This window comes from Haliotis cracherodii, unplaced genomic scaffold (assembly GCF_022045235.1).
Source record: "Haliotis cracherodii isolate W230 unplaced genomic scaffold, xgHalCrac1.p SCAF_8, whole genome shotgun sequence".
NCBI lineage: Eukaryota > Metazoa > Mollusca > Gastropoda > Lepetellida > Haliotidae > Haliotis > Haliotis cracherodii.
Genome location: NW_027266341.1, coordinates 25,371,044 through 25,383,997, shown reverse-complemented (window position 1 = coordinate 25,383,997; position 12,954 = coordinate 25,371,044). Strand labels below are relative to the sequence as shown.

At 45.7% G+C, this 12,954-nt stretch overlaps 2 protein-coding genes across 2 annotated transcripts; both read left to right on the top strand.

The window, feature by feature from the left end:
* The first annotated feature begins 361 nt into the window (after window positions 1-361).
* Window positions 362-2,337, top strand: LOC139449876 (uncharacterized). The gene has a single exon (XM_071231445.1). It carries the CDS (start codon window positions 1,151-1,153, stop codon window positions 1,646-1,648), a length of 498 nt encoding a protein of 165 aa, XP_071087546.1. The 5' UTR covers window positions 362-1,150; the 3' UTR covers window positions 1,649-2,337.
* Window positions 2,338-5,128: 2,791 nt separating this feature from the next.
* Window positions 5,129-9,149, top strand: LOC139450875 (adhesive plaque matrix protein-like). The gene is made up of 2 exons (XM_071232710.1): window positions 5,129-5,175; window positions 7,082-9,149. The coding sequence occupies exons 1-2, from the start codon at window positions 5,129-5,131 to the stop codon at window positions 9,147-9,149; spliced, it is 2,115 nt and encodes a 704-aa protein (XP_071088811.1).
* The last annotated feature ends 3,805 nt before the right edge of the window (window positions 9,150-12,954 follow it).

Sequence of the window (12,954 nt, the reverse complement as noted above, 5' to 3'; positions counted from 1 at the left end):
TCTTGCAGATGTGCACACCCGAGCTGTGCAGATAAATGTTCCGTTGGCAGGATGACGAACTAAGGAGAGAAACAATATGTATCGAATTGAACGCGGGAAGTTGTGAAAAACACATAAATTATCGCAAACCTTGAGAAGCAAGCTTCTGGCTTTGTGATAGCGTTTCCAAACTATCATGCAGCTTTGAACAGCGAGAATTCAGGTGACGCCACTTTTGCAAATTAATGTAACAAGACAGCCTCGGTGTCCTCGCCACTGTCCGCGCATTGTAGCACCTGGGAAACAGATTGCTGGATATTGACTATCGTCGTTATAACCCAGCCGACGGAGGCTGTGATCGCCAGTTGACTACAGAATACCCTCCACTGCTGCTGGCACGCGTCTCGCGCTCTCACCTCGCGCTACAAGCAGACGGGAACTTCTGGCGAGATTTAGACGAAGTCCGGCGAACGCGGGTTGCAGAATGGAGTGATACCATCCGGCTTATTACTGCCGTGGCATTTTATTGGAGGTCCTGCTTCTCCTTGTAATGATAAACCCAAATCTGGGATTTCATTGGCAAATCATATCTACCATTCGTTGAAGCCCTTCAAGTTTGTGAATGGAAGCAGGTAGCGTTGTGTTGTAATTACAAAGGCTTTCGCAGTTATCGAGCGCTCAGCGAAGCTCTACAAGTGGTTAGTTCTTTTGATTTGGAATACCACTACGGACATATTGCTGTCGTTTAGATTCATATGGAATTCTTTTGGGTAGTTACAATCAAGTGGAGTGTTGCGGCGTTGTATGTGCTGAATACGTCATTGTACCAGTAAGGACCTCAAAGAAGACGCCGATATATAAATGGTACCTGACTGATCGCTTCGTGCAGTTATAGGTGAAAGTTATAGCACTGTTATTGGACTTAATTCGTGATAGGAGCAATGCTTGTCTTGATTGGACATGGAGGCCGGGGCTTCCACGGGAAGTGTCGGGCGTGAATGGTGCCTTACCTCACTGTTGTGTTTGAACTATGAACATGTGCGTGAATACAAATGTAAATTATTGCTAGGTCTAGCTGGATGTTTGGACGACACATCCACCTGGGTTACACCTGTCTGGATACGAGCAGAAGATCGCTATTCCAAATCTCGTCTGCTCCAGGAAGGCGGGAATGTCTTCCCCTCCCAACCTACCCGGTCAACATATTGTGCTCAACGTCTCCGACCTCCTACTACCCCCTATCAACTACACCGATGTTACCGATCTCGCCCCTTCGGCCAATGTTTCCAGTCTCGTGCAGGAAGGGGACCGAGTCAACACCTATACGGACATTCGTCCCCCGCGGGAATTTCCCCTGGCCCTGGTCATAGCAAGCCCGGTGGTGGCTGTGTTTATTCTGGTGTTTTTCTGTGTGTCTTACTACTGGCATGCCTCGTACCTGGACCGGCAAGCCAGAAAACTGGCCATAAGAATGGCAGCAGACGCCGAGTCCGGTCTCCGACCCTCCAGGCGGACTCGAAGAGGTTTGGGCACAGACGGACGGAAGGGTCGATCTCGGAGACTGTCCAGCCCAACCCCTCCGGTGCCCAAACGGGTGTCGTCTGCTGTAACTGATCAAGAAATATTGTCACATTTTGCGGCCAGACGACACTCAACGTTTTTCATATGACGCAGAATATTTTTTTTCATGGAGATGTGTTTATTGTGTTTCTGACAGGAGTGGAAGCATATTGTCGTGTGTACAGCAATCCAACGTTTTATTGAATTGCAAACGGAAAAGTAATTCAAGCAGACGACAATAAAAGCAGACGACAGAAGAGGTTTGTGCCCCATGCTGATCTTAACCATTGACTCAGAGTTAGGTAATATTTCTCCACGGCAGGTGTGCAGACTGACTCTATTGAGTGTTCGGATTTAACATTTAAAGGCAGTTGCGGGTGCTTTATCCATATATTTCTGTCAGAATTCAAACGTTTCACAATACAAGTACGTCCGAAAATCAATGACCCGGAATAAGAGGTAAATAATGCTTTTGTATGTCATGGATTTGACTAAGACAGGCGTGTTTGAAGATATGTCTTCAATTGATTATGAAGTCTCTCTTTCACCAAGAGACCCCACCTAGAGGTGTGTGGCATGAGAAACGACTACTGTGATACCCATATCATTCTAAGCTGTCAGTACAGCCAATGCCTTCTTTTAGCATTGCCAGCATAATCCATCAACGTAATACCATGTACTATATACGCCTCCCATTGTAACAGAATATGCTTCATAAATCTTTGAACTTTGTTCATTGAAACTCGATGCTGTTGAGTTTTAAGATGAATTATGTACAATAAATATATTTATGATGAAACGCACAAGATTATATTCAAATTGTTCAATAAATATGTTCTAATTTCACCGACTTTTTACGGCATCCCGACTTCCGTTAAAAGGAATCTATAGAAAGAATGATTGAAGCATTAAACCTCTGTTGCTCTGAGACAGATGGCATTGATTAAAACAGCATTAAGATATGGATTGTACTAGGCGTTAAAAACACACGTGGATGCACGTCACAGCTGGTAACCTGGTCGCATTCTCACAACTATTTTGGGAAAGTTCTATGGTAGACCCAATTCTTGAGGTTAAGCAACACTTCCACCGTCGCCCCTGCAACAGCGGCTTCATAGTGACGTGATTGACGAGGCAATGTAACGAGATTGCCCTAAGTCGATTAATAAACCAGTAAAGTTTTGACAGGAATACTCAGATATTTTATGTCATTTTCAAGTTCGTGTCTTATGAAGGGCACCACAGGGTTACCAAGTGCGAATTTTGTAACGTTTATGATTTGGCCATTTCGCGTTCAGAAATCGTTTCAGTTACATTACAGATATATCCCCAAAGGAGAGTTATTGAATTGTTATACGTTCCCGTTTAGTATAACATTCACCTGATGGTTCGAAAATGTTACTTGTTGTTACCCCGCCTCGGAATTGTCAATGTCTGTATCCTTGAGTTGGTATGTGTGTGTGTGTGTGTGTGTGGGGGGGGGGGGGGGGGGGGGGGGGGGGGGCAGCACCCTACCCACCCACCCTGGACCCCACCAGGGCCCGCTTATTGGTACCCGCGTGGTTAGAGGTTTTCTCGCCGTGTCGATGACTCTAGTGACCCATTTAGTACAATGTGTGAAGCTCAATATATCGGGAAGGTCAGCTTGAAATTATTTAGTATTTATAAGGTATCGATTCGGATGTAAAGCTGTGTCAGTGTTTCAGCTTCAGTCTTAGTGTGGACAATGTTTAGGATTGTAACATACGTCTCACCAATAACACATGCACATAGGTGCTAAATGACGCCATAAGTGTCAGCTGAGTACTGAGCAAGGCATACTCCGCTTTGATACAAAAGGAAGTCTGTATCATAACGAACGTACTATTGCGATAACGAACCCTCCAGCATGCCAGTCACAAACCTCTCCGAGAACATACCTGCGCTGAGATTTAGAGGAGATCAATTGATTGTGAGAGCTTAAAATAGACCACTCGTTTAAAGGTTTAAACCAAATCAATCGCATTAGATTTAAAACAATTTTGCGAGTAATGCGTCCGAGGACGAGAAGGTTGTTGCCCCAGAGAACTGTGGGTAGTACCTTGAGAAGGGTAATATGGGGTCGCGATTAGGATATTAGTATAAACGCCGCACTCAGCAATATTCCAGCTGTATGACGGCGGTCTGTAAATAATCGAGTCTGGACCAGACAATCCAGTGATTGACATCATGAGCATCGATCTACGCAATAAGGATACGATGACATGTATCAACCAAGTTAGCGAGCCAGACAACCATATGCCGCTAGTCACCTCTTACGACAAGCATAGTTGCCTTTCACGGCAGGCATGGGTGGCTGAAGACCTGTTCTCCCGGATCTTCACGGGAATGTACTTGGGTGAGCATTGGCTCATATATATGGGCATATGATTCATGAGGTAGAAGTGATTAGTTGGGTTGATGGTGCGTGGGTATGTCACCAGGGAGTCTGGGTTCGACTCTCTATATTGGTAAATATGCCTAGTAGGTCTTTGCCCCTATCAGAACGGATTGAGCGCAGTGTGGCTAAATGCAATGTCAATTCTACTGACCCACCCGCTGTCTCATTAATGTCTCACAATAATGTAACGATGTTGCTCACAAGCGTGTCGGGATGCTGGATCATAATAGGTCGCACGCATCAACTGCTTGTCGCAAGAGCCCACCAATGAGGTCGGTTAGTTACCAGAGTGGCCTGGTTGATCGTATTTCATCGAGCCCCGACAAATCGTTGTTCATATTGTCGACCACTTGTTTGCCTGGTCTAATAACTTACAGGCCGCCGAAGTAAAGCTGGAATAACGCTGACTGCGGCGTTCAGCAACATTCACTCACTCAGACCCCCTCCGTGGTGTAGTGGACAGAGCGTATACCTAGAGAGGGGAAAGTCCGGGGTTCGATCCCAACCGCATCATACCCAAATACGTTAAAAGTATGGTACTTGTTTCCCTGCCTGGCTCTCGGCATTTAGGGATAAAACAGGACTTGTCTGCTCGAAGTCAGTACACGGTGTCTGTATCTATGAGTGTAGCATCCATGTTAAACTACGACATGGTATCTAAGGAGACTAGCACTATAAAACCAGGGGGCACGGGTGGCCCAGTCGTCTAAGGCGCCGCGATTCACTGTGCAGAGCTGCGTCCCTTGGGCACGCCAGAAACCTATGATTGTGGGTTCGAATCCCGGTTCGCTCCGATTATGTTTCTAGATTTGTCAGCATCATACCCGTGCTCGTGGGTTTCACTTCGGGTTTTCCTCCCACATCAAGCTGACAAGCCGTGATATAACTGGAATACTGTTAAAAGAGGCGTTAAACCAAACTCACTCACTCACTATAAAACAAGCATATTTCCAGACTAGTACAAGCAGACACACACTAGTGCAAATACGTCGCTATATAAGTGAAGTCATCTTGAACGCGACGTTAAACCCCACTTCACCTCACCTCACATATTCACACATTCATATAACACTCAAGTGCTCTGCAATAGGCAGTGAGAGTGACACTTCCAGTGGGTGCTCATATCGACTATCAGCCATTATTGATTGCTTTGTTAGCTACCTGTCGCGGATGGCTGTAGTGTATATTTCCACTGTCCACTATTGGTCAGCCTACAGGTCAGCGTATTGCTGCGAAAAAGTAAATGATGACTATACTAAAATTAGGATACAATTTGCCCGGTGTATGACGTCTGAAGTTGTCGTTGGTTGCCATAGTAACGCGACAACTTGAGCTGCAAATGTATTAATATCCGTCTAATTCCAAACTTATCGTTGTACTTATCCCGCAGTATCTTCAAGCAGCAAGGCAGGTGTTTTCATCAAGCAAAAAATAAGTTGTTTGATCTAGGTTACAACATTCAAGGCCTCAGTAAAGCTTTCAAAAAGTTTTATTGTAGACATGTGAAGTACATTTCCAAATTTGACGCATCAGTGACAAAAATAATGTCCGATGAAATTCCCTATTTTGACTTGTACCAATGTTTTTTTCAAGTGAACATTTGACTTGCCTTTGCATGTGTTTGTGACGGGTGCAACCTGTGGGGCAGGATACGTTCACCTTTTCGCGAACACCTGGTATCACTACTATTTGAGAGTGATTCATAAACACATGCTCATAATATAGTCGGAATTGTACAATCGACTTTGTTTTATGTGGGGATTTCTATTGGATAGGGACGTTTGTTTTTCGCTTTAATTATGGATTTCATGTTTTATATCTTCTAATTATCAGTAGCGTGTTTGACAGAAACACTAGAATATGTACAAGTTGCTTGATAAATGAACCAAAATCTGTTCAAGTTGCTTAATAAAGGAACTTAAGTCTGTACAAGATGCTTGATTAAGGAACTAGAATCTGTACAATTTGCTTGATAAAGGAACAAAAGTCTGAACAAGTGTTTGATAAAGGAACTAAAGTCTGTACAAGCTGCTTGATAAAGGAACTAAAATCTGTACAAGTTGCTTGATAAAGGAACTAAAATCTGTACAAGTTGCTTGATAAAGGAACTAAAATCTGTACAAGTGCTTGATAAAGGAACTAAAGTCTGTACAAGTTGCTTGATAAAGGAACTAAAATCTGTACAAGTACTTGTTAAAGGAACTAGAGTCTGTACAAGTTGCTTGATAAATGAACCAGAATCTGTACAAGATGCTTGATAAAGGAACTGGAGTACGTACACCAATATGCGGTTTTCTATGTTAGATACTGTTAAGCGGCGTTAAACCCAACTCACTCACATTAGGATAGATGTGCACAGAGAACCTTTCGTACAACCTGTGCTGTCAAAAACTATTCTAATCTTGAAGCGTTTTATTGTTCCCGAAAAAGATGCAGTTCACGCGATGACATTACATTGTATTTCTCCAATAAAAGATCTTCTCTCTTCAGACACCATCTGGCGCTGTGCTTGAACAGCTGTGAGATTTATATGTACTCCCCAGCGCTACAGCATAGCGATCAGTGCACTACTGCTAGGTGTTGGTATAAACTATAAATGGTTTACTACCAATGGTTAATGCTAATGTCCTGTCGATCTACCTGATAAACTTCATGCTGTTGTGGTCGATTGGCGTTTTGATCAAGGTCGACCTATATAACGGTACAGCTGATGTTAGGTTTAGTTAATGTGTTAAGTTTGTCTCTATAAATGTGCCCATTTAGCTACCTATCTACCTCCCCCGAACTGTATTCACGGTTTAACTTACAGATGTCCACTCCTATATCCGCACACTTCATTTATCCGACCTTCTGCACACGTGTCATTATGTTCAGTTGATATTGTTTGATATTTCTACCCAACCTGTACATATCTACCCATTGAAGTCCCTAGCTACATACACATACCCCTATCTACCCACCCCTGTACATATCTACCCGCGCATCTCTCCTTCAACATGACCATAACCTTATCTACCCTCCCTGTACATATCTGCCCGCCAATCTCGATCTATATGCCAGCACCCCTATCCACCCACCCCTGTACATATCTACTCGCGCATTCCTCCATCAACATGCCCACAGCCCTATCTACCCACACCTGTACACATCTACCCGCGCATTCCTCCATCAACATGCCCACAGCCCTATCTACCCACCCCTGTACACATCTACCCGCGCATTCCTCCATCAACATGCCCGCAGCCCTATCTACCCACCCCTGTACACATCTACCCGCGCATCTCTCCGTCAACATGCCCGCAGCCCTATCCACCGACCCCTGTACAAATCTACCCGCGCATCCCTCCGTCAACATGCCAGCACCCCTATCCACCCACCCCTGTACACATCTACCCGCGCATTCCTCCATCAACATGCCCGCAGCCCTATCTACCCACCCCTGTACACATCTACCCGCGCATCCCTCCATCAACATGCCCGCAGCCCTATCTACCCACCCCTGTACACATCTACCCGCGCATCTCTCCGTCAACATGCCCGCAGCCCTATCTACCCACCCCTGTACACATCTACCCGCGCATTCCTCCGTCAACATGCCCGCAGCCCTATCTACCCACCCCTGTACACATCTACCCGCGCATCTCTCCGTCAACATGCCCGCAGCCCTATCCACCGACCCCTGTACACATCTACCCGCGCATCCCTCCGTCAACATGCCCGCAGCCCTATCCACCGACCCCTGTACACATCTACCCGCGCATCTCTCCGTCAACATGCCCGCAGCCCTATCTACCCACCCCTGTACACATCTACCCGCGCATCTCTCCGTCAACATGTCCGCAGCCCTATCTACCCACCCCTGTACACATCTACCCGCGCATCCCTCCGTCAACATGTCCGCAGCCCTATCTACCCACCCCTGTACAAATCTACCCGCGCCTCCCTCCGTCAACATGCCCGCAGCCCTATCCACCCACCCCTGTACACATCTACCCGCGCATCCCTCCGTCAACATGCCCGCAGCCCTATCTACCCACCCCTGTACACATCTACCCGCGCATCCCTCCGTCAACATGCCCGCAGCCCTATCTACCCACCCCTGTACACATCTACCCGCGCCTCCCTCCGTCAACATGCCCGCATCCCTATCTACCCACCCCTGTACACATCTACCCGCGCATCCCTCCGTCAACATGCCCGCAGCCCTATCTACCCACCCCTGTACACATCTACCCGCGCATCTCTCCGTCAACATGCCCGCAGCCCTATCTACCCACCCCTGTACACATCTACCCGCGCATCTCTCCGTCAACATGTCCGCAGCCCTATCTACCCACCCCTGTACACACCTACCCGCGCATCTCTCCGTCAACATGTCCGCAGCCCTATCTACCCACCCCTGTACACACCTACCCGCGCATCTCTCCGTCAACATGTCCGCAGCCCTATCTACCCACCCCTGTACACACCTACCCGCGCATCTCTCCGTCAACATGTCCGCAGCCCTATCTACCCACCCCTGTACACATCTACCCGCGCATCTCTCCGTCAACATGTCCGCAGCCCTATCTACCCACCCCTGTACACATCTACCCGCGCATCTCTCCGTCAACATGCCCGCAGCCCTATCCACCCATCCCTGTACACATCTACCCGCGCATCTCTCCGTCAACATGCCCGCAGCCCTATCCACCCATCCCTGTACACATCTACCCGCGCATCTCTCCGTCAACATGCCCGCAGCCCTATCTACCCACCCCTGTACACATCTACCCGCGCATCTCTCCGTCAACATGTCCGCAGCCCTATCTACCCACCCCTGTACACATCTACCCGCGCATCTCTCCGTCAACATGCCCGCAGCCCTATCCACCCATCCCTGTACACATCTACCCGCGCATCTCTCCGTCAACATGCCCGCAGCCCTATCTACCCACCCCTGTACACACCTACCCGCGCATCCCTCCATCAACATGCCCGCAGCCCTATCTACCCATCCCTGTACACATCTACCCGCGCATTCCTCCATCAACATGCCCGCAGCCCTATCCACCCATCCCTGTACACATCTACCCGCGCATCTCTCCGTCAACATGCCCGCAGCCCTATCCACCCATCCCTGTACACACCTACCCGCGCCTCCCTCGCATGTGAATCCTTACCCGAGACCTTACACATTAGTCCCACTTGATTCAGCTGAAGTGAACCGATGTGTTGGTTCAATGTCTGCCGACTATCAACCGCTGTCACGATATCACTCAACGATAAACCTGTCACGATGTACCCCAAGTACACACCATCACATGCCTCACCATTTACACCATAACCATGACATGTTTCACAATATAGCTGTGTTGAAAACCGTGACATGTTTCACAATATAGCTGTGTTGAAAACCATGACATGTTTCACAATACAGCTGTGTTGAAAACCATGACATGTTTCACAATATAGCTGTGTTGAAAACCGTGACATGTTTCACAATATAGCTGTGTTGAAAACCATGACATGTTTCACAATATAGCTGTGTTGAAAACCATGACATGTTTCACAATATAGCTGTGTTGAAAACCGTGACATGTTTCACAATATAGCTGTGTTGAAAACCATGACATGTTTCACAATATAGCTGTGTTGAAAACCATGACATGTTTCACAACGGAACTCTGTTGCAAACCATGACATGTTTCACAACGTAACTCTGTTGCAAACCATGACATGTTTCACATTTACCAAAGATAGAAACCATGACATGTTTCATATTTACCTAAGGTACAAACCATGACATGTTTCACATTTACCTAAGGTGCAAATCATGATATGTTTCACATTTACCTAGTGTGCAAACCATGACATATTTCACATTTACCTAAGGTGCAAACCATGACATATTCCACATTTACCTAAGGTACAAACCATGACATATGTCACATTTACCTAAGGTGCAAACCATGACATGTTTCACATTTACCTAAGGTACAAACCATGACATATTTCACATTTACCTAAGGTGCAGACAATGACATATTCACATTTACCCAAGGTGCAAACCATGACATGTTTCACTTTATACCGGAGTTGCAAACCATGACATATTTCAATATATACCTGGGGTGCACACGATGATATATTTCCCCATATACGTGAAGTGCAAACCATGGTATATTTCACTATATTCCTGTACGTCCATGACGTGTTTCACTATATGCCAAAATATATTTCAGAAGGTGTTACGTTAGCCTTGTTATTGTACACTCTTCATTGGGCCTCTATGTATATTCTCTTCAACCATTCACGCTGTATATCAATGAAACTTAAATATTTCTATATAGTACAGGCCATTATCAGCGTGGTTTACACCGGTTGGTGTCTAAAGTTCCCCATTCGAAACGATTCTACATTTAGAAGAAGCTCACTAGCGACAGTTATGCTATTGAATAAGGTTCAACTATTGCAACCATAGTTCTGCTGAAAGAACATTATAACACCATTGCCACACCTTAAGATCCTCGTCATGCTGGTGTAACAATGCTGTCATACCTCCAACACTGTAGTCGTGCTATAATTAAACGATTGTCAGGCTGCTGTTGTACTGTTGTTACTGTAACACTGTCGCGTTACTGAAACACTGTCACGTTACTGAAACACTGTCACGTTACTGAAACACTGTCACATTACTGAAACACTGTCGCGTTACTGTAATATTGTCATGTAACTGTAACACTGTCACGTTACTGAAACACTGCCACGTTACTGTAACACTGTCACGTCACTGTAACACTGTCACGTCACTGTAATATTGTCACGTCATTGTAACACTGTCACGGGACTGTAACATTGTCACGTTACTGTAACATTGTCACGTCATTGTAACACTGTCACGAGACTGTAACATTGTCACGTTACTGTAACATTGTCATGTAACTGTAACACTGTCACGTCACTGAAACGCTGTCATGTAACTGTAACACGGTTACGTTACTGTTAGACTGTCACGGCACTGTACCACTGTCACGCCACTGTACCACTGTCACGTTACTGTGACACTGTCACGTTACAGCAACATTGTAACGTTACAGCAAAATTGTCACGTTATTGTAACACTGTCACGCTAATGAGGCACTGTCATGCTACTGTAACACTGTCACGCCACTGTACCACTGTCACGCCACTATAACCCTGTTGAAATGATTATGTGACATCCACTTTCTCGCTTGAGCCTGTTTTAACGCTGTCACCCATTAATAGCGTCAGCTTGTCGTTAACGGTAAGCCTATCCCAGGACACAGAATGCATCGTCGACCACAGAGATACAATACTGCACCTACTCTACAGCGGTGCAACTATACGCTTGTTGTTTGTTCAGGGAGAGAATGGTTACAGATATGGCACAAAAGTGGCAGGATTGAGCAGATAGCATCTTATCCGGACAAGATCGCGCACTGCTGCCTCTCGTAATGTTACCCTGCTTATGTCAGGGAGCGTGTAGTTAGTGAAATCTGTTGTCGCTGGGGCTGAATCGGATAACAAACACTGTTAGCTTATATGTCAGGTCGAAATACAATGCACAAAGGGCCGTACCAACAGTCTTTGCATAAGACGGTGACATCTTTGAAAATATTTATCGCAAGAACGTAATCTTTATGTATTTGTAGTTGATGGTTTTAGATACAACGCCTTTTCCTTTAGTTACAAAATGTGTATTTTTATTAATGATTTAATCCTCTTGAGATTACCCCTCGTATTATCGATTTCCGCGATTTAAGTGTTGTATTGGATGACACAGCAGTTGACATGTGTTGCGCTGACACACTGTGTCAGTATGGTGGATTCGCTAAAAATTAAAATGTCACGACAGATTCGATAGATTAATATCGGTTCAGTGAAAACATGGTCGTAAAAAATTCATTAACCGAATACGTCGATGTTAATGTCGAAGAGACAGTTAACTCAAGGTGAGGTGAAATAGGTTTAAACATCGCATTCAAGAATATTGCACTTATATAGCGCTGTGCACGCACGTGTGTGGTTTTTTTTCTCTCTCTCTCTCCCTCTCTCTCTTTGTGTGTGTGTGTGTGTGGCTGTGTGTGTGTGTGTGTGTGTGGCTGTGTGGCTGTGTGTGTGTGTCTGTTTGTGACTGCCTCTGTTAGTCTATAAGTGTAATACCGACCGAGATACCATGCCGCAGTTTAACATGAATTCCCCACTCAGACACAGTATACTGACTCCGAGCCGACCAGTCTTCGTGTTGGCCCCTTAAAGGCGGGCGCCAGGTAGGGCAACAACAAGTATCATCTTTTAATGTCTTTTGACATGACTACACAATGTGTAGTAATAAGGTAACACTGTGAATATGCTCCCGTGTGGTATGGAAATGAAGGACCATTATTATTATGATGATGATGATGATGATGATGATGATGATGTACAGATTAAAATATAAAATGCAGAAAAGAGGGTTTGGGTGGCGCAGTCAGGCTGGTTAGGTTCATCATCAGCTCAGGGCCCGTGCCCCCTCTACACGCAGCCCAGACAGAGAATGGGACGAACCCACCCAGAACTTTTCGGAGAATGTGAAGACTCCTCAACACTGCAGCCTTCTGCATTTCCCAGATTGTCAGAAGGGCTGTATTCCTGGTAGCAAACCGGGTAGTCTCCCAATGTCAGTCAACAGATTGGGAGGTACCACACCTAATGCACCGAGAACAATGGGGAGTCGGACAACTTGGTACTTGGGATGCAAGCGTGACATTTCAAAAGCGAGGTCCACATATTTGTTATGTCCTCAATCTGTGTCAAAACCACAAGCATCGCAAAGACGGTAATAAAATGATCGAGCTGCACCATCATGTCGTTTAAGATGCTGTGTTTGTGCCAAAGCTGGGCACCCACTCACAATGTGTTGGACAGTCTCATTAAATTCAATACATAATCTACATTTCATATTCACATTTTGATGCAAAATCACACATTGACGGTTTCGAGTGGGAAGTGAC

What these genes read in the sequence shown, in the direction of transcription:
- LOC139450875 (XM_071232710.1), top strand. Translation starts at nt 5,129, where the DNA reads ATGGCTGTAGTGTATATTTCCACTGTCCACTATTGGTCAGCCTACAG. An exon ending in CACTATTGGTCAGCCTACAG is followed by an intron (nt 5,176 to 7,081) that starts GTCAGCGTATTG and finishes ACATGCCCACAG; the next exon opens with CCCTATCTACCCACACCTGT.
- LOC139449876 (XM_071231445.1), top strand. Translation starts at nt 1,151, where the DNA reads ATGTCTTCCCCTCCCAACCTACCCGGTCAACATATTGTGCTCAACGTC.